General features: G+C 48.0%; 1 protein-coding gene across 6 annotated transcripts in view; it reads right to left on the bottom strand.

Moving 5' to 3' along the window:
* The window catches only part of NRP2 (neuropilin 2), a 123,617-nt gene extending 103,322 nt beyond the window's left edge, over positions 1–20,295 (bottom strand). For 5 of the 6 annotated variants that reach the window (XM_005306052.5, XM_005306053.5, XM_065562094.1 and 2 more), the window contains exons 1-2: positions 19,506–20,274; positions 323–500 (exon numbers count right to left, since the gene is read on the bottom strand). In XM_005306052.5, the coding sequence (XP_005306109.1) occupies positions 323–500; positions 19,506–19,578 (251 nt within the window). In that variant the 5' untranslated portion in view covers positions 19,579–20,274. Of the gene's footprint in view, positions 1–322; positions 501–19,505 lie in introns of all 6 variants that reach the window. The other variant, XM_005306054.5, reaches the window with a different exon arrangement.
* Positions 20,296–22,389: the final 2,094 nt, after the last annotated feature.

Raw genomic sequence — 22,389 nt, 5'->3', positions numbered from 1 at the left:
TCTCCTTCAAAATCACAATTCACCAAGTGTGGCAGAATCAGCAGCGATGCAGGGAATAGAACCCAACACCGTCTATGTGCCAAGGATCGCTACCCAAGGCTTGGATTCAGAGCCTTTCCTTTTGAGTGTGACAGCCTGCTACAAGGTAAGCCAGACTTTTGCTTACTCTGAAGGAGGGTGACATAACGAGGTCTGCTTTGGAGACTGGGGCCACCACCCAGTTTCCTGTTTCCGGGAGTGCTTGGTCCTGACATTTCTAGATTAAGAGAGGAAGAGGAGGAGGAGCAGATTATCTAGTAAAGAAGAAGAGGAAGGCTCTTACTTGCAGTCATGTTTCTCAATTTCAAAATGAGGGTTGAAGTTGAGGATAATCTTCTGATTTGCTTCCGGGGCGTAAATGACCCACTCGCAGTTCTGGTGGGAGGGGTAGTCCTGTGGGTATTCTGGTGAAGTGATGTAACCAGCATCCTTTGAATTCAAACGACCCCCGCACGACTGAACTGCAAAAACAATCAAGAGAACAAGTGGCTGAAACTGGCTATGAACTTCAAAACATTCACATTTATGCCTTTGGTTGTCTGATAAACAATGTTTAACAGGCCTTTACGGCAGTGCGGTCTGCAACTACAAAGCTAATCACTGGGTGCTTACAGTGAAGGCGATTATTATATACCGCAATCCCCCCCCCCCCGATACACACACACATACCACATTTTAGACAGACCAGAAAAGAGCCATAAACGCTCCTCCCTATGCAATTACAGATTTATTAAAAAAGAGGCAGTGAGATATCAGATCATTTGGAGCAGCCTTTATTTTCTCCCTCTATTGGCTCTTTTACAAGCTTCCTATGGCACTCTTCCATAGAAACCACAAAGGCACTGTACAAACATTGCTGGATGAAAATGCACAAAATACCCCTGCAACTTAGGGAAGTAGCATCATCCTAACGTTGCAGGTAAGGAAACTGAGGCACAGAGGGTTAAGTGACTTGCCCAAGTTCATACAGGAAGTATGTGACAGAGACGGGAATAGATCCCCAATCGCCTGACTCCCTGCCTCGTGCTTTAAACCACAAGACAGTCTTTCCACTCCCTTCTTCCTTCCCCTCTTCTAAGTATCTCTCCTCTCAGTTTTGTCTCTCTCCTCTTGAAACACTTCAAGCCACGGAGCAGTTGGAATTACAGACTCCAATAATCAACAATGGTGGTTTTGTGGCCCAGAAATAGCCTGGTAACAATTACATGTTGAGCAAAGGAAGCACTTTCAGCTTTGGGTTATAACAGGCCCTAGAGGGCGATTTCATCTTCAAAAAAACATTTAATCTTATGAACACCACAAATCTGATTTATTATTTCATTACTCGCTGGGAGGAAAATCTGCATCATAGAGTCAATTGATAACATACTAAGATTCCTAACAAAGTACCTTTCTACAATAGACATCTATAGTTTACATTCCTTGATTCCCTCAATCCCAGCAGAGCGGCCATCCCTGCCACCACTGCATGCCGCCGCTGGCTCCATTCAGCCAATCGTGCTGCTCCATAGCAATCCAATGGGGGCTGCCAACCAGATGATGCTAAGCCAACAGCATCAAGTGGCTATGGAAAGTGCTTGTGTCGCCTTCCCAGATGCAGACACTATTCAGACAATAGTTAAGTCACTCTTGTAGCCTGATTCCTGGTTCAGAGACAGGCTTCCTCCTCCCTGCCACACCCAGCCTAGACTAGAACAATGAAATAGACTAGTGCATGTGTGTCCCCACTCATTCCCAAGCTATAAACCAGCCCAAGCCCACTCTTGTTAACAGACTGAGTGACCTCAATTGTCACTGAAGCCATATGTGGGAAGTGTACCACCCGCCACTAAAAATGTGGGATGTTTGTGAGCAAAGGCTGAAATTCCTCAGTACCAGGCGCACTTAGCCTTGGGAAGGTTTTAATTTAAGAGCCACAGCAAACCAGGAGGAAAGAATAAGACAAAAGGGGGGTGGGGTGGCGGAAGGAAATGCCTCCGAGATTTTGCGCCGCTGGCATCAGTCATGCTTCAATATCACCATCTGCATGAAGCAGCAAGGCCTTGTGAATTATAGATTACCTCTCAGCAGCCACCCATCAGGACCGGATCTTCTTCGCTACAGGTGCAGTTCAGCCATTCCCCAGCCTGGCAATATTATTGTCTGCGCCATTTCCATCTTAGACAAACAAACAGCTTGTCTAGAGTTCAAATGCACCGGGGAAAGAAAGGGCACGCGTGCAGCACTGCACTAAAGCTATGCCTCCTCCACTTGTTCCAGCTCTGATGTGCTAATCTGCATTAGATCACAAAACAGAGCCAGGCCGTTTCCTTTAAGGGGGATGCACAATCTTGTACTCACTGACAAAGCACAGGAGGGAGCCTGATCTCTAGCACAGATGAACAATTACACCAGGTCTTACACAAAGGCAGAGATAATTAGCCCATCACAAATGAGCCCACTTCTGAAAGTTACTCCCTCGCCTCTTTAAGCAAACTAAATTACATTCCTCTGGGTGCTCTGTGTACCGCATACACTGCAGGACAGCACTCATACAGGTTTTGTAACATCTTGTTAGTCAGTGCAACTGGAAATATAGGCTTATCCTTTGGGAAGATTTAAGGCCAAGATGCTTAGCTGGTGCAAACCGGCCTAACTCCATTGATGCCAATGGAACTACTCTGATTTACGCCAGCTGAGGATCTGGCCTTAAAGGTGTCTGAACGTGGAGCAGCAGCTGCCCTATAGGCTGCAGAGGGTGTGATTTTCCAATGTGTATGCTCCTCTGCCAGTGCTCTTTGCAGGAAAACCACAGCCCAGCAATCGACTTGCTCCGTGCCGGTCTTTCTGCAATGAGACCCGTGCAGCCAGGTGGGATGGTTCGTAAGAGATCACTTCAACTTAACCCGCTGCCTCTTCCCTGCAAATTCCTTAGAAAAAAGAAAAAGCCTGTGCTGCATGCAGACCCAGCGGTGAACAATAGCCACAGGAAGCCTCCTCAAAGGAGGAGGGGTGCTCTGTCCTTCCCACAATGGAGTAATCACTTCCTTTGCCACAAAACAGGACTATTTTTATCCCCTCCTACTTGTTGATGTTCTAAACCATATTCCTCCTTAAAAATAGCTTTCTCCTCGCACCTTAAAGGGCATCGCTGTGACTTTCCCTTTCCCCAAATAAAACAAAATCCTAAAAACAAAACAAAACAAAACAGTTAAGAGCTGAGGACTCATAAAAACATCTGGTTTTGTTCCACAGAGAGCTTGCTCAATACAAAAATATTTACAAACGCACATTCTTGCGCAGATCTCTTTCCCTCTCTTCTGAAGCACATGCACCTACATGTGGCTATGTGGATTTTAGACAGGCAGACACATCGGCGCGCACTATCTGTTGATGCCGAGATATATATGTGTGATTCACACTTCACTCATGTACACACTTCCACACCCTCCCATAAAAATCCACACATCATTTGCACACTTGTACACCCTGCTAATGAAGATAAATATTCAAGCTGCAGACTGCTTTTCTTGGAAAGGGTGAAGTCTTGAAGCAATGAAAACAAATTCAATCCTTCCACTCATCATCATCCTCTCTCCAGCTTTTTCAACATGCTTACTCACTAGTCTGGTATCACCAACTAGTCACAGGATTCTCGCACCCTTACTCATGCTGAACAACAGAATGAATACTCCAGAGGCAGTCCCAATAAAGTCAATAAGATAACTCATGCATTAAGGAGATCCACCATGTGAACATGGGTATCAGAATCTGACCTTTCTTCTTTCATTCTTGGCTGATAAAATGAGGTGCAGAAATCTACTTTCACCCCAAATCTTGGGTTCACACATTTCTGTGTAAACCCATACCAGGTAGACAGGGCGGGACTGACTGATCCCATGGGCTTGATTCTTATCTCCCACCAGTTTTGACTCTGAGCATTTTCACTGACTTCAGTGGAGATACTCCTGATTTATACCAGGTAGGTGAGATCACAATCAGGCCCAACGGTTTTACACCCAAATTCCTTTTATGATTACAGTCTAAAAGACAAAATGTAATTGAACTGAATGAAACAAACAGATGGGGTGGGGGGGGGCTGCATTTCTCAGCTCCATAGATACTAGGGAGATCGACAACTGTGTTTCTCTTTGTTACTGTTAGAACACCTCACCTGCAGGAACATGTCACCTGCTACTCTAACAGGGCCAGAGGCTGCTGTGGCATTCCTCCCTTAGCAGCCCCGTTGAAATAAACAGGGTTGCAAAGGGTATACACCACAGCAGCAGCTGGTCCATAATCAGCACTTAGATACTATGACGGCGGATATTACATCAGCTAGATGAGGCCTCATGAAGCAACCCTGTCTGACCAAATGATCTAATGGCTCCTTGGGGGGGTGGGAGGGGGGCTAGACAATTTGGCGCTGGTGTCAGTCCAGCTTCCAGTGGACAAATGCCCTCACCACAAAAATGCACCACCAGAATGGTCACCCCTTGTTGGCAGCCCCAGCGGAGCGGCCAAGTACTGATGTGCATGAAAACTGAAGGCTAGTTTACATACCGCATTGAAATAACAGTGTCATTTTAAGCCAGTTCAGCTTAATTGGTGCAAAAGGCTGTGTGGGTGTTTGCATTTCAGCAAAAATCAGGCTTGTTTCAATTTAGCTTAAGTCAATTAAGTTGCCTGATCTTTAGATTATGTATTAATTATATTGATTACTTAAGAATCCCCAGTTATCACTTTGAGGGTTGACAGGTCCTTGCCCCAAGATCAGGCCCAGTATTATTCAAATTATGATATAGTTGGGAACCCCGATGTGCACAGCTGCAACACTCACACTATAGGAACTCTTCTCTATTTATAAATATAGTTTATGAATACATTTAGCACAATGACAACACCCCAACTCAGTAAGGTAGATAGAGATACTACAGAATGTACATCTGCACGTCCATATACTCACATCATCCCCTGAAGTGTTAGCCATCACCTTCCTCATCACCATCACCATCACCAGTGGCCATCATTCTGGCATCTCCCAAGAACTACATCTCCTTCTCCTACTGCCCCTCGGCTGTGATGCCACTTTTATAATATGTTACGCTGCCGTTATGTTTGATGCATATTCAGTAGGGGATTTTTCCCCTTTTCCTTATTTGTACTTCCTCACTTTACTAATATCGACGCGGCTTTTTCCTATAGGTTAGTATATCAATGATCTCAACTTATTATCGTATACGTCAATTCGTTACCATGGCCCTTTTGTGGGTAGGTATCACATTTGTTATTTCTGTCCTAACCAGGTTTTTTGGTTCTTTCCAAATTCCAAGTTGTGATGCATCGTGAACTTAGGAATCCCTCTATGCATAGGCGCCAATTCCGTAGGTGCTCCAGGGTTGGAGCACCCACAGAGAAAAATTAGCTGGTGCTTAGCACCCACTGGCAGCCAGCTCCCCTCCCTGCCCCCCACCAGTGGCCCCCGCCGATCAACTCCTCTTCCTCCCTCCCAGCGCCTCCTGAACGCTGCAGATCAGTTGTTTTGCAGCGTGCAGGAGGTGCTGGGAGGGAGGGGGAGGAGTACGGAGGGGGTGCGCTTGGGGGAGGGGGCGGAAAGAGGCAGGGTGGAGTTGGAGCAGAGGCGGGAAGAGGCTGGGCGGAGGTGGGACCTTGGGGAAAGGGGTGGAGCGGGGGTGGGAAGAGGCTGGGCAGGAGTGGGGGTTTAGGGAAAGGGGTGGGGGTGGGTGGCCTGGAACTGAGTGGGGGTTGAGCACCCCAGGGAAAATTAGAAGCCGGCGCCTGTGTCCCATACCAACCTATTTCAATGCATCCTCTATGTTAAAGGTCGCAGCCATATATGGACCTTATGCTTTAGCTCATCACCATCTCTCTAGGTGAAAGGTCCAAACATGTATGTGAACTTTGCCTTAGCTCAACATACAGGATGTAGCCTGTAGGTCCCTTGTGTTACAACCAAAATATACTGTAATATAAACCTATAAAATAAATAATTAAACCCATAAGAAAATAAGAAACTTAGAAGAAAAGATGTCTAGGCAAGTAAGCAGGTTAGCCTTAGATGTATCTCATGTATCTGTTATGTACGTCAGTTCATTGCCAGGACACTTCTGTGGTGACTCGTATCTGTGGTCAGAACTTCCCCTTTAACTCTATTATCAGCTCCCCAAATACTTTGGGTTTTCTGTTGGGCCATTTATCTGTGCAAAGTTTATCTGTTCAGCGTTCAGAGGCCGCAAGCCTTATGCTAACTTGCTGAAGCTAATGTCTTACAGAATACAGGCCTGTGGGTTTCTTGCATTACTGCTGAATATAATGCAAAGCAGAATATAATGCAAAGCAGTGAATATAATAAAGGCAAGCTAGCCCACAGGCTTAAGCTAAACAGAAATAAGACACTCTTAAACCGAAATCACAGAATCCACTCAAGCTGGTTTAACTAAACCGGTGCAAGTTTGTGTGTGGACAAGGCCTGAGCCACATTTCCAGCCCAAGTCTGTCCACACAGGTCAGGACTTGAGGCACGTGGGCTGGGCAGGGTGAAGGAAGCAGGAACTGCTGCCGCACAAGCTATGTATGTTGTATGGATTAAACAGAAGACGTCAGTCTTCAGCATGCCCTGGAAGCTTTCACCAGCCTTAAATTCACTTAATAAAATTAAAATGAAACGTTAAATATTAGCCAGGTCTGCTAGGGTCCCAGTATGTTCCGCCACTCAGTAGCTAAATGCGCTGTTTGGAAACCGCTCTCCTGTGCTCCCTCCCAGGCTTGCTGGAGGAGGGGAGCTAGATCTAGGGTGGTGGGTCAGCAGGGGAAGCAGCAGAGCTCCTCCCCTGCCCTCAATCACAGGGAAACTTCTCTAAACCAACTCTACAGTGCTGTCATGGCTCTGGTGGGGGCAGGGGCAGCTGCTCTCCTGGGCATCATCCTCCCTCAGATCCCCAGGGGAGTAAGATCATTCCAGCATGACCTTACACTGCTTCCCCTGCCACACTGGGAGTCTGGGACTGACCCTGGAAGGTTGATGGGAAGCCCATGGTAATACAGCTCCCTGAGTACTGTGCAATGTAATGGTGGGGAACCAAAGGCCTGAGGCATCACATAAAAACATTGGACACAGCACAAAGGCTCCAGCCCTCCAAAGGTGTCCTGAGAACTGCAAGGTTTCCCCACACAGCTGGGTTTGGAGAGCCGAGATCCTTGCCCACTCCGTGGTGCAGAACATATTTCCCCTCATCTCCCCATGGGAAAATTAGGAGAAACCTCTCCTTGCTGAAATTCACTGGCCAAGATCAGCCCCTCAAGTGCATGTGCACACCACTCCCTTTGAAGTTGGCCTGGCAAGCATTACACAAGTGGATCAAAGCAGATGCTTGGGCCCAGGGATCTGCCTAAGAGATGATATGAGAGTGCCCTGCCGCCTTCGAATGCTCTGAAGTCTTGAGAGAGAGGGTGTTCTCCCACTGAGTGAGTTTTCTGCCAATTAAATCACACCAGATTTTGCTGACATCAGAAGAGCAGGGTTCAATGCATCCTCTGATCTTGGATGCAAAAAGCAACGGCCAACTCCAAGTGTAACTTAAACTTACCCTGGCCAAAGAGGTGCATTTCAAAACAAACACACATGCTGCAGCCGCTCAGAGTTGGTGGCTTCCAACAAGAAACCACCAATAAATCTTTTTGATTCACTAGGGTCATATTTGGTTACGATGCATTCATGCAAAAATAGCACATGACATAGGAGCAGCTCCTGCTCTCATACCCATTCAAGGAAGGAGACAGAGCTGAGACATTCCAGCACCAGGTAGGTAGTGGGAGTTCTGCCTGCACCAAGAGTGAGGACAAGACTAGGTAACATTTTGTGGAGAGTCACAACCAGGACTTTAGAACCACCAAAGAGGAGGCTGCTGCCCAGAGAATCCTTTGGCTGAGCCCAGTGCATGCTGGGACAGGACTTTGGGGGCGTAACCAGAGCCATGTCAACACACACACTGATCAGACATGAATGAACTATGAAGTTTATGTACCTCCCTACCAAGTCCCAATGCCTTGATTTAAGGAGCTCTCAGTAGCTGGGTGACATGCAGACCCTTTGAGTCCGTTTGTTGTATGTCAGAGTCCAAGGAGAGTGAGAGTCAAAGCTCCTTGCAGCCAAATTGGGAGCATCTGCAAAACATCAGGGCTGCCCAGGCACGGAGCCGTAGGCTGTTTCCGTGGTGCCCGCCCCTACAAACTGTGCCTGTCATCTGGCCCACAGAAAACAAATGAGCTTTATCTGGGTCAGGAGTATCACTCAAGTACATCTGAGTTAGGAATAAATGAGATCAAAGAGCCAGTATTCCCTGAAACCACAGCCAGGGAAAAAGAAGGATGCGCGAAGCAGGCTGTGAGATCTCTGTCCGAGGGCAAAGAGACAGGAGGGGAGGATGAGCAGTGGTTGCTTATTGGTGGTCAGGGCTCCATCCCCTCAAGCTGCATTCGTTATGTACTTTTTTTTAAATGCCATGAACACTGCAGCCCGCGCTCCACTCCCTCCTCCCTCACAGGCCCAAAGATCTCTGCTCCTCGGAATTCAGCACAAAGGAGAGATGCCCTAAAGCAGTGTTTCTCAAATGCGGCCACCCTGCAGCCATGACAGCCTCCTGGGTGGTGATGGGAAGGGAAGCAAACTATTGGCTTCTTCCCCTCCCTCCCTTCCTGTTGCTGCCTTGCACCACCTCTGGAGACACGTGGGGCACAACGCTGCAGGAGCAAGGTGAATTCTCGACCCACCTTGGTGGCGCTCAGTGGTTAGGCGGCAGGCTCCAGTGGCGGGACTTTGGGAGCCTGGCTGCATGGCTTTTCTGGCCATGTGGCCTCAGCTTTGGGCTCCAGCCCCTGGCTCTGGACGCTGGCCCCTGGCTCAGGTCCCGGGCTCCAGCTGTGTGGCAGCAGGAGTCAGCCCTGGGTACTGACCCCTGGCTCCAGCCACAAGGCAGCGGGCTCCAACCCCCGGCTTCAACTGTGCGGCCTCTGGCTCTGACCATGCAGCAGCGGGTGCTGACCCTCGGCTCCGGCCATGTAGGCTCCCCCCACCCCATCGCCCCAGACCCTTGCTGCCTCCCCAGGCTCCCCATCCATCCCCCTGGACTCCCACTGCCTTCCTGGCCCCACATCCATTCCATCATCGTCCTGGTCCCTGCTACCTCCCGCTCTGACTCCCAATTTAGGGCTTAATTTGTCCTGGGGCTTCCTGAGAAAAAGTGTGCTGTGAAAAGCGATATTAATGAACATACAACTATCACTTTTCACAGAATTATTTTTATTATTGAGGCCACACAAAAAAACCCCCCACATAAATAAATGACAATGATTTAGATGTATATCTGTGTGTATTTATTTGTTTTTCCTAAAGTTAATGACGTATTATAGGGGGAAATGTCAGTGCGGCCACCAGCAAGAGTTGGTGGCTGTACTCTGAGACCACCAAAAAATGTGTTGTGAGAACTCTTGCCCTAACGGCTCCTTTTCATGCCAGCACATATCCACGTATAGCTCAGTAACGAAGGGATCCTGCCACAGGCTGAGTGCCCCTTGTGAAGAGCAGAATGCCCTCAGCTCCCAGGGACGTGAATGAGAGTTGAGGGTGCTCAGCGCCTCCCAGGATCAGACCTTCAGCCCCAATTCAGCAAACCATCCCCATTCAGTAAAGCACTTAAGCACGTGCTTAAGTCCTTTGCCTGGGTAGGAAAAACTAGCGTTCTAACATCTTGGTGAATTCATTATTATTACCACCATCCACAGTGCTTTTGAAGTATCTATATAGGTTTTTATAGGGTTCCACATCACAGTGCTATCTGAGCCCCTACCATAAGATAAAATCCTTGCCCCAGGGAAAAAGAACAGGAGTACTTGTGGCACCTTAGAGACTAACAAATTTATTTGAGCATAAGCTTTTGTGGGCTACAGCTCACTTCTTCAGATGCACGAAAGCCCACGAAAGCTTATGCTCAAATAAATTTGTTAGTCTCTAAGGTGCCACAAGGACTCCTGTTCTTTTTGCGGATACAGACTAACACGGCTGCTACTCTGAAACCTGCCCCAGGGAGTTTCCAATCTAGGAATATGAACAGGGATCAAACACCACAAATGTGGTATCTCTGATTTAAACATTGCTTAATGATCTGTCAAGGAAAGACACATAGCACAGGGGAGAGCTAATAAGGTTAGCTATTTTAGCCCAAAAGTGGAGGTCATATTTAACTGAGGTGTCACATTGGTTTGATTTCTGTTGTGGGATAAAGTTTCAAAGGCTTCCTGAACAACTTAATAGATACAGATATACACACACATGTAAATGCACTTATTTAGCTATACAGCGCCTTCTGTAAGATGATCACCAAGTGATTAAGCACACGCACACACTTTTCAGGATTTTATAAAACGGGAAGTGCCCCAGATGCCATCCCGTCTCATCTGAGTCCCTCCAAGCTGCACTCAGAGTTTAACTAAATTTCATGCTAGAGCCACAGCTAAGCCGATTGTAAGGGCTCTGTCTGTGATCTGAACTAGGATTTTGTTTTATTCAGAGTGACTTCAGCATGTCACGAGACAGCCTCATAAAAACTCTGTCTGGGCTTAAGCAAAAAAGAAACGAGCCAATCCATCAGGCTAGGAATGCAGCCGTTCGACCACTTCCTAAGGCAACTGGAAGGGATACAATATATTTACTTCCTAGCACTGGACAGCAGTGAACGGTGACCTCCTGGTAACTGATCAAATGGAACTGTTCCCTGTGAACTTCTACAAGGAAAAATCATATTAACTTTTTAAAAAAGTGACAAATTAAAAGATTTCCAATCTTTGCACCCTTCCTTGCTACCTTAATCCAGGGAGGAACTTGAAATAGAAACTAACACTGGGACAACTAGAAACTCTTCCCTGAAAAATCACAGGGCCAGAACCTCAGCTGGTGTAAATCAATGCAGCTAGATTGATTTACAGTAGTTGAGGATCTGACCCCTAGCCTTTAAAAATTCTCATTTCATTTTAAAAAAATGTTACTTTGATGAGATTTCACATCATAGCCATTTCACATAATGCCACCTGCACTAACCTCATTATTTGTCATCTGATATCATAAACAAATGCAATTCCAATAGGGCAACTGATCTAATAGTGTTAGTTTATATTTATGTCCACTCTTCTCCAGGCCTTACTGCAAATGTAATTCTGGAACCATTGGTGATAGGTCTGGAATTACAATTCATGGCTACTCCAATAGTCATTTGAGTGGAGGAACAAACAACATTAGAACTTTCAGGTCAACAAGGAACAGCGTCTGTTTCCACTTGCTTTTGTATTATAATTCCGAGCAACTGAAATTGCAGAAAGGACTACTACTGTTTCATAATGATATCTAGGGCCTGCAGAGTGCTTTTCATCTGTAGATCTCAAAGCACTTTGCACAGGAGGTATCATAACCTCTGCTTTACAGATGGGGAAACTGAGGCACAGAGTAGTGAAATGACTTGCCCAGGGTCACACAGCAGCACTGGGAGTAGAACCCAGGTCCCCTATCCACTTAGCCACAGAACACATAATAAGCAAAATACTGTGATCATCTTCCCCCTGCAAAAAGGCAGGTGGGGGGGATAGTGGAAGAAGATTAAGAGGCAATTGACTTTCATGAATTAAGGAAGGGACCGTGCATTCACCTAGGATACATGTGTAAAGAGCTTTGATCTCTTTTGATGACAGGTGTTATATAAATCTGAAATTATTAATTATTATTATTACTACAATGCCAAGGAGATCCTGCATCTTACCCCCCCACCCCCACCCCCACCTCATAACGCCTTCTGTATCCAACACTTATTGTTGCAATCCTCATCCAGTCAACTACTGTTCCCTTCCTCCCCTTCACGGGGCCAGGCTCTCCAAGAAGAAGGATCCTTATCAGAGGACCTGCTGAAGCTACAGAGCAAGTTAAACGGCTTTACACTGAGCATTTGGCACTGTGCTGTCCAACAGGCGTGTCAGTAGCATGCTAATGTGCACCGCCACACTGGACACAATCCCCCTGCTGTCGTCTTCCCCCACTCTTCTGGATTAGATCGTGGTTCTTTTATGGAGACACAGGAGGAGATGGTATTATTTAAGAGCCTTGCTGGGCAAAAGCTATTTTGTCTTTCTGAGGGCTCTCTCAAATGCAGCTACTGCTAAGCCTTCATACCAGAGCAGAAGTTATTACACATTCTGGAAAATGTCTTAAATACATTGTTTCCTGCTGAGCAAACATTCAGTGGTCAGGGAGGAAAGGAAGGGTGGGTGTGGCTTGCACATGAACATGTTTCTTTACAGCTCTCTCTCGCCCTCCCCACTCTGGAAGAGAGAATTCCAGGCCAGGGCTAGGTTCTGAGGGATCCCTCTAAGAAACACATGCGAACTGAAAATGAATGGCATTGGCATGGAAGCCTATTGGCTTATTAGTCCTATCATGTAGAGGTGGGCCAGAGAAGGCCAGGTTTTCAAAACCCAAACCAAGAGTGGTTCAGAGCTCAGCATGTCTGTATACGAGCTATCGCTTTTGTCTTACCTACATAATGGGCAAATCAGAAAAGACCCAAAACATGGGTGGTTCAAGCTTTGGATCCAATTTTTCTTGAACCATCAAGTCTGGAGAGGAAAGGGGCAATTCAGATAAAAGGTTCCAGTGCTGTCCACCCTCTTCTATTAATATGTGGGTTCACTTTGCATGCCAGCTAATGCAATCTTTATCACGATCGATCCCTCCCCACGACACTTGGATCACTTCCTCTACATCCCTCTAAGGAAAAGGAACAGCTCTAAGAGACCATTTAAAAAAAAACTAAAGGCACAAAGGAAAATCCTTTCCCCAAAACAAAATTTGTAGATGAAGTCAAAATGCCAGAAGGTCACCTGGAATTTTTTTTTAAACACTAAGTCTTTGTTTAACAGCCAGGATTGGGGCCCAGTCCTACATGCCCTTATGTAAGCAGTCCCATTGAATTCAGCTGGACTACTTGTGTGAATAAAGGCTTACTGGGATGAGTCCTTGTTTTTGAGGGGAGCCGAACAGGTTGATCAATCTGGACCAATTCCTGAACTCCTCCTTTAGACAAAACTCCCACTGAAGTCAGTTCTTGTGTCTATCTCTGGAGAACAACTTGGCCCTTTGAGACTTTGATGTGACTTTGACTTCTGGGAGATGACCATTTGATTCTGATTGTGATTAAAACCATGCCACTGTAGCCCAAACCACTGCAAAACTGTGCTAGCAACAACCCTGATCTGTGTGTATGCCGCTACCACAGTTTAAACCAGTGTGTGTGAAGAGGGATTTTGAAAATAACCTAGTTAGCCCTTTGTTTCAATTAGAAATGTGTCAAAGGGCTCTTGTATGATGAGGGTAAAACTGGAGCTGTTCACGCCTCCCCCTCACTCCCCAGTGTGTATATTCTGTCATCTTTCCCTGCTTTCTGGATTAGAGACCCCAAGCGGGAGACCCCAAGATGTGAGGCTTGCCTCTGCGACTTCATATCACAATGGAAGAGAGTTTAGCAGCTTGCAGTTTTCTCTCACACTGCTGCAAATGGCCCCCACCAAAACTGCTAAATGCTTGCTTCAATATTTCAACTTCAGATCGGATCACGGTGTTCAGATACATACGATGTATTTATACAGCACAGCTGGTCTGTCAGAGGTCACATAATTTGGCAGCCGTCCCAGCGCTTAAAAATTAATTTTTCCTTATTAATACAACTGGGGGTCCCACAGGATAGGATCCCAGCCTTATCTGAACCTGACAGCTTCCTAAACCCTGTGAAGGATGCTTTCTCCTCTAAGGCTATCCGTGATACAAGGCCACTGTGTCCGGGAACCCAACTGCACTAGATCCGGTTAGGAAGCCAATCCAATGGCCTGTGCAAAGTGACATACTGTTGAAGTGGGGGAGAGCTTCTTCTCCAGCACAGCTTCCCAGAACGGAACTAGTTTGCTTTCTGATCTCAGCCCCCTTAGCCTGGCACAATGTACCTAAAGCAAAGAGTAAATAATGGGAGGAGGGAAAGCCGGGAGATGGAGATGGAAAGTGTCTCCTCGAGCCCTCTGGGGAAAAGCATGTCTGCCTGCTACAGCAGACGCCACAAACAATGATAATTCTGTGCCAGAAAAAAGTTAGAAAAACAAATACCCCCTTGACATGGGTTATAGTCCCTCACTGAGCACATACTCGTATGTTTTAATGAAGCTCTTGGCAACTGCCAGATTCCTAGTCTAAAAATCCTCTCTCTCCCAGTAAGTTTTCAGTTAACAGGATAACAGGATTTAAAAGGCAAAGCAATGAGAGTTTGTGTGCCGCCCACGCGTGTGTGCATGCAAGTGGGTTGTTGGTTCTGCTAGATTATAGAAGTCATTTCTAAAAATACCAGCTTTTAGGAAAATATTTGAAAGTCTTTACAAGTGAGCATTGCTCAGAGTTGCATAAACATCATCTGAATCACTCTGTACTTGGGTCACTCAAAACCTTTACTTTCTTATATGATTGGTTTTGCAACTAGCTGAGGGAAGATGAAAAACACACAGACGTCCAACCATCAGATTTATCTTTCCAGGGTCTCCAACCCACTCCCTACATAGTTATCTTAGTCTTTGCTTGACTACAAATAAATTGGCAGCTGCAGTGTTTATCTCTTACAGTAAAAATGACTGGAAGAGGTTTTTTTCTGTGTGGATTATCATATTATTGTCTATTAAAAAATCTCTCCCCTCTCTATTTACATCCCTTGGGGGAGCTTAAAGAGGGACTCTCATAATGGGGGAAAGCTTTCAAATACACCAGACTTCCAATATAAATCCATCCACCTCTGACATGTTTTTCTTACCATGTTTGCTAATTACTAAAACTACTTGTATATAAATCAGAGTGTGCGCCCTGTCACAGTTTATTGTCTCTTATTGGATTACACAATGATGTCATATTCCAGTATTTGTGATATCACAACCACTTCCTTGACAACAAAAAGTCTCATGTCAAACAGGATGAGAACTTCATTGCAAACGCAAACAGCACCGGAGGCTGGATTGCGGGGAGGAGGAAGGCACTCACCCAAATATTTTCATTGAACTGCATGGCACCAGGGAATGGTAATGGATACAGAGCCCTTCACCTCTAGGAACCTGATTCTGTATCTACTCAAGGACATGAGGGCACACAACACCTAACAGAATCAGAGTTGTGTGTGTTGTTGCCAATTTAGCTGTTTTCCAACACCCCTGTAAATTTGAACACCCCTCTAATTTCAGTTTCTAGGGAAAGTACTGAGACTTGTTTCATCAACTAAGGGTGTCCCCCACAATGTCCCCTTTCAGACTGTGAAAAAACCCTTTTCCCACACATGCCTGTGCCGGCATAGGAGAGAGTGAAGTATGCATCATTCCAGTAACATCCACTGAATCTCCCAGATAGCAAAGTCTTCCCATTTTGTAATTTGAAGTGCAAGGCTTGTGGGGCAGAGGGTGGGGCGAAGCAGGAGAACGTGCAGGAGGAGCCTGTGGATTTCTTCACGAGACCTTTTTTAAGAAAAACAACTGTCATCTGGTCCATAACAAAGGCAATAAATGTCTTCTTTAGGAGCGTTATGAAATTCCAGGGATAAATCTGCTCTGACAGAGATGTCCAGGACAGGGATGAACTCAGTCAGTCAGGGGCAGACTGCTAAAATCTCCCAGGGCATCATTTGAGCTGCTTGGTGGCATATGCTGTATGAGTTAGACCTGGCATTCTCAAACTGTGGGTTGGGACCCAAAAGTGGGTTGGGACCCCATTTTAATGGGGTTGCCAGGGTTGGCTTAGACTTGCTGGGGCCAAAGCCCAAGCCCAACCACCTGGCACTGAAGCCCAAGTCCTGGGCAGTGGGGCTCAGTTTACAGGCCCTCTGTCTGGGGCTGAAGCCTTCTGGCTTTAGCTTTGACCCCACCACCATCACCACCAGGGACAGTGGGGCTCAGGCTTTGGCTTTGGACCCCCCCACCCTCCATCTGGGGTGGTGGGTTTGGGTGGGCTCAGGCTTCAGTCCCCCCTCCTGGGGTTGTGTAGTAATGTTTGTTGTCAGAAAGGGGTCACGGTGCAATGAAGTTTGAGAACCCCTGAGTTAGATGGTCCTCAGTTGGAGGGAGGGGGCCCTCTAGGAGGGAGGGTTGCAAAAGAATGAATACATTTGCCCTCTAGTAGTGGGTGGGTGTGGTTTTGCCCTCTCATGGCTTGTCCAGAGGTAGGGGAAAGAACCTACAACTACAATCATCTATGGATTCCTTTCAGCGGACAAGCCTGTAGTTTTGGAGCTGAAGGGCCATGTTCTAGTCCTACCTCTGCAAGTGTGTGTGATTCAGTACTTGTGCCCGCTCCCTACAGCACATATTTTCTTTACAGTGTCAGCCTAGTTCCTAAGTGAACAGATGTCCACATCAAACATCATCACCAGCGCTAATTGGCAAGCTCTTCAGAAAGGCCCAGGCCTGAACGGGCAGGGACTGTGAACTCCCACACACTCTCCCTTAGAAGTGTTCTGCCTGGGTCAGGCCAGGGCTGTGAAAGCCGGCGCCTACCTTTCATGAGCACTAAATTCACCAAAAAAAGAATCTTAAATAATAGCAAAAGAAACCTAACGGGACTGTCGGCGTCCAATCCCTTTGGTATAAATGATCTAGTTTCCTCTACCATGGCACTTCCCCTTAAGGGGGCAACACTAATGCATCCACAGACCAGTCACTGCTGTGCTGATCCAAACTAGGTTCAGGTTCTTTGGTGCCGGGGAAGAACTGCAGTTCAGCCCAGCTCCGGCAAACGGGAGCTTAATTAACCACAGCTCTGATCTCCCCTATTACCTGCTGTTGGTTTTAGGGAGGAATCAGGCAGCTGAAATGAAGCATTAGCCAGCAGCATTTCCTCCTCACGTGGGAAAAGCAACAACACCCCCAGGCTCATTTGCAACTGAAATCACTTCTGGTGGAGCGAATGAGAGAGTCTCACTCTACGACTGGGAGGGGAGAGACATATGCACCCCCCCCCCCCAATGCAGGCAGCCCCTCCAGAGAGCCCGGACCAGGAGGGGCTGGTGGCAGGGCGCGGTGGAAGCGAGCAGAGGTTCCCTCCAGTCAATGGGCGTCTCTGGCTGAGCGGTCTCGCCTCCGGCTTAGGCGGGGGAAGCGCTGTGCTGGCAGGACTGGTACGGATCGCCCCGCCTTTCTCTCCGCTCCACCGGCCCAAGCAGATCGATGCCAAGTGGGAGCGAGGCTGCCCGTGCACACGAGAGCCGCAGCCGCCACCGGCTGGAGGCGGGGGAGGGAGCGACCAGAAAGCCCTTTCTCGCTGGAGGAAGGAGACGGGGTGTGTGGCTCAGTTCCCATCCCCGCTTGTTTCTGCACCGCCGCCGCTGCATTGGAGAGGCTGGGGTGTGTGCGGGACACGCTTTAGAGCCCCACACACACACACACACACACACACCCCTCGGAGCTGGTCTGAGTGTAAATCCCATTCAAAGGGTTTCCCTTGAAAGTTTCTCCCCCGCTGCCGATTGCGCTAGATCTTCCCCCGCGGCGCGCCTGGCCCCGGATCGGGGAGGGAGAGGTGAAGGGGGGACATGGCAGCAGGCGGACGCTGGGTGTAGGAGGTGGCAGCACAAACACGTCTACGGGAGGCAGGCGCCCTCCGCTGCGGCCCCGATCCTGCTTCCCGTTGGCTTCGCCGGCAGCAGGATCCAGACCCAGCCGAGGGAGATGCCCCCGGACCCCCGCTGCTTTCGGTGCACGGCCCCCCGGGGGCAGGCGCGGAGGTTTCTCAGTCCGAGCTGGCCTCGGTGCGTTTGTGTGAGGTGCATCGCTCAGGGCCCCTTGCGCGCTGCATTTCTGCCCGGCTGAGCTCTGTGACAGGCCAGGGGCACCCCCCGGCCTGCAGCCCCGACCAGGCGCCGAGCTGCACTTTCAAATGCAAAACCCTGGCACCGGTGTCACCTTAGCCGGACTTTGCCGCCTCACATAACGTGCCAGGAGGTGTCCGGGCTTCCCAGCGCCAGGCACTGGGTTCTGAATGAGAGAGGCTCCTTCCGCCTCGGCACACGCCCGGGGGAATCAGAAGTGACAGGATCCGCAGCCTGTGGTGGCACGAAGGCTCCGCTCTCAATGAAATAATGATGTTCACTGACATATAGCGAGTGCCTCCACGCGGAGCCATGGGGGAGCATGATGCTAGCTTCGCCTCGGCTCACCCCGCCTCCCGGCTGTTAGCTAGCGGCTTCCAGGACTTGCACATCTTTTAAGAACGACGCTAAACAGTAGGACATGTGAGGTTTGTATATTTATTCTTGCGGGTTCTCCCTCCCTCCCCGATCTGTCTTATCAGGGTTTCACTCCCTGCCCAGCGGTTAATGAGCTGGAAAGGGCTCTGTCAGATCTCCGGCGGAGTAATTAAGCAGAATGGGTTTAGTGTGCCCTTCGCCAGTGAGCAGGGAGTTAGCCAGCCACACGCCAGTCCCTCCACGGCTGTTCTGCGCAGCCCAAAATGTATTTACCGATTGTCCGAATTAAACAGGGGATTTGGAATTTGATCAGAGTCTCTTTGTTTCCCTTATCTCAACACAGTTTGTCCTCATCCCTCCGCTCCCCCCACACCCCTCATTTTTTTTTCTCTCTTTTGGCCACTGCTTGGGACCGAATTCCATCAAGAAAAGTTTCTAACCACTTCAGAGGGTTCCTTAGACCTCTGAGGTCCGCGCTGTTTGTTTTATTAATAAAAATGTATATGCACTAGCTTCTCTTTCCCTGGAAACACAGACACTGAAGGGAGGAGGGGGGCATCCCCAGCTGCTACAGAGCGGTGTATTTTATTAGACAGTAGGCACAAAATGATCTGCTAAGAGCCATGTGGGTGTTTTTTAAAACCGCCACCCCGTCTTAAAAACATACGAACTTTTTCAGATGCAAAAGTAGGTTGCTTTCCTCCCTTGCCCATTCAAACCTTATTTAATTAGACTTGGTAAATGTATCTACAACCGAGTGGCTATAAATTATTTATGCCTTTCTGGCTGGGTTGGGGAAAAAAACTCCAGGGAGATATGTTCTGCTTCAAAACATTAAAAAAAAAATCTCCCGAAAACTGTAATGCAAAGGCTTTGTAGTTTTTTTTTTTGTAAAAAAAACCCTTTTGATTTATTCCATATGTGACATCTGAACACAGCCAAAGCCTGTCTCCGTGTGAGTGTGTTTCAAAACATAGACACCCAGACCTCAGCACACTGCATCCAGGGAGAGAAAAGTTGTGTTTCCAGCAAGGGGAGAGAGTCCTGGCTCTAGCTAAGCAAACCTGCTGTGGAATTGTGTAACGGGAAGAGAGGACGCCTCATCCCCTGCCTGCTTTCAAAGGCAAATGATTAACATGTACAGCTGAGGAAATTAACTTTTGTGTGTCTTACCTGCTTCGCCTAGCACTCCGGATCCAGCCAAGGACAGAGCTAAAAATCCCCAAACGAGAGGCAATGTATCCATGTTTAGCGGGGAAAGGGTGGTTTTCTCCCCCGCTGGGTTTGCTAGGGGCTTTCCTCGGGAACTGGAAGTCACGCTGGTCTTCACCCCGCACCTTAGAAAATTTCCTCGGCAAATGTTCCGAGTTGTCTTTCGCTTCTCCTCCTCCTCCTCCGTGCCTTGGCGTCCTGCCTTGCCCCCGCTCCGCTGCCTTGTACAAACCCACTAGCAGGAGCAGAAGCCCAGGAACTCCTTTAATGCAGAAGCGAGGGAAGCCGGCTGCTGCTTCCCCTCCACCCCCAAAATCTAGTCTACAAACCGCGCGTGCCTGCAAACGCGCGTGTGTGTGTGATCGCCACAGTCCCTCAGCGGGTCATTTCCTTCAACGTACCATCGCCCCCACTTCCCGAGAGCCAGCGGCAGAAATGACTCGCCCGGGGCATCGCACCGCCCCGGGGCTGGAGGCTGCAGGGTGGCGCCGCGGCGCGTGGTTTCCCTGCCCTGCGTGGCTGTGGCCGGGGCTCCGGGCAGTGGCACTGGGAGAGGCGGAGGGTTCACGTGCCGCTGGCCGGGCCGCGAGTGGTGTGCGCGCGTGTCTCCCTAGCCACACACACGCACACACCCCGCTCCCGCCTGCGTCTCTCTCTGGAGAGGTTCAGGCGCGCAGCGCTGGGAGCCTGCCTGTGCCTCCCTCCCGGCTCCTCGCAGCCTTTTCAGGCCGCCGCGCGTGCATGTCAGCGCGGAGAGGCAGAGCTATCCGATTACACGCTCGCCCAGGGCCCGCCCCTTCTGTGTTCCCCAGGAAAGCGGCCACCCGGCGGGCACCCAGCGCGCAGCCAGCCGCCAGCCGCACCGCCCCTCCTCTCCCGACAGGGCTGGAGCAGACCTAAGACTTGCCCCATCCAAGAGCCACACCTGGGTCCCCTCACTGACCCCAAGCCCCACTCAAGGGGGGAGGGGGAGGTTACTAACCAGGTTAGTAACTAACTAGCGACTAACTAGCTAACCAGGACCTGGCCCCTGGGAGCTAGTGGACATCACAGCTTCCTCCAGCAACCGCCTGGGCTCCCAATGCGCCCCTCCCTCCCAATAGCAGCTACAGGCTGGAGCCATACTAGCTACAACATAACAGCCACACTGGGTCAGGCTAATGGTCCATCTAGCCCAGCATCCAGTCTCCCGCCAGTGGCCAATGCTAGATGCTTCAGAGGGAATGAATCGAACAGGGCAGTTATCAAGTGATCTGTCCCCTGCCCTCCAGTCCCAACACCTGGCAGTGAGAGGCTTTGGGACATCCAGAGCATGGGGTTGCATCTCTGACCATCAGGGCCTAACCGCCATTCTTCAAATAGCTGAAAGGATTTTGCTCAAACTCGCCAGCAAAATAAATACATACAGAGCCTCTAGGCTGAGACCGAGCATGACAAATTTTAGTCCCCAAAAAGAGAATTCCTCACAAAGATATGGGCATATGAAGATGCAGGGACTGCTTTGATGTAACCTCAACTATACCCAAGGTTAGCAGGCACCCAATACAATGCTGCAGCAGATGAACAGATGAAGCTAGGTCAACGTCCAAAGAAAGATAACGGTGCAGCAGCCTTGAATTCATCAGACATTCTGATTTAAATCAAACCAAAACACTCAGAAGTTAATTATACTTTTCCTTATACCATGAAAGAAAAAAATGTTGCACTGGCTGCTAAATAATCACATAATTAAAATACGTATTTTTCATAATGATCAGGAAAGCATTAATTGATGGTTAGATTTTTTTTTAAATAACTACACATGCTGATGTGTAAATACTTTTTTGGAATTAAAAATTTTTGTGGGATTTTAGCTAGGTATAAAATGGTCAGTGCAAGGGAAAACAAACAAGCAAAAAACCAGAAAGAAGCCAGTTGGAAAAGAGGAGAAACGAAGACAGGAAGAAGTGAAGAAACTTTTATCCTGATGGTAGCACAGTCACAAATGTTCCAAGAAGCAGACAATTTATGCGAACTAACTATTTTTAAAGCAAGATGGGGAAAAAAATGTTTACATAGAGCCCCAGGCTAACAGTTTCTGAAACACATCGGCTGCACCTTGTATTTTAGGATGAGCTTGTGGGTTCCAAGTTGTCTTACTTCAATAAACATTCATTACTGCATTATCACAAAGGCTGTAAATAGCCAAAATGATTAAAATAATGACACAACACCAGGGCTAGCCTGGCTTTTGGTGTGACTCCATGCAAAAGTAGGACACGGAAAAAATGTCAGATGGGGAAGCATCAGGACAAGAATTTCTTACGCCCCTGGGCAATTCTGAGGGCAAATTGCTTCCTCTCTACATCTGCTGCTGGAGGGGAAAATCCAGTGCTTCCATAACATAAGAATCCAAGTGACTGCTTCCTTCGCCTATGCTTAAGGCCATCCGTATATAATACAAATTAAATAAAACTGAGAAAATAAAAAATCTCTTCCTCATCCCATATATATTATATCATGTAGATGGCAATGATAGCTACATGAAGAATCCCATTCATTCTACAACCATTAAACTGCTGTTATTTCACACCTTTGACTGTTTCACCTGCATTCATCTCCCTGCTCTGCAGCAGGACTTTAACATTCCAAACTTCAGAGCAACTTTTAAAGTTATCTTAAAAAAAAAAAAAAGAATGCCACAAAAGTCAATTTAACTACTGCCTCTTGAGGAGGGGGGGGGGAGGGTACCTATGCCTACAGAAGAAGAAGAATAGGTAGTGTCTTCACTAAGTGCTACAGTGGTGCAGCTGCATGAGTGCAGTTGCAGTGCTGAAAGTGTAGACAAGCCCTGAGAGCTGGAATT

The sequence above is a fragment of the Chrysemys picta genome, chromosome 11 (assembly GCF_011386835.1).
Source record: "Chrysemys picta bellii isolate R12L10 chromosome 11, ASM1138683v2, whole genome shotgun sequence".
NCBI classification, from domain to species: domain Eukaryota; kingdom Metazoa; phylum Chordata; order Testudines; family Emydidae; genus Chrysemys; species Chrysemys picta.
The sequence above is the reverse complement of the archived record's forward strand: the minus strand, read 5'-3'. Positions and strand labels throughout refer to the sequence as shown.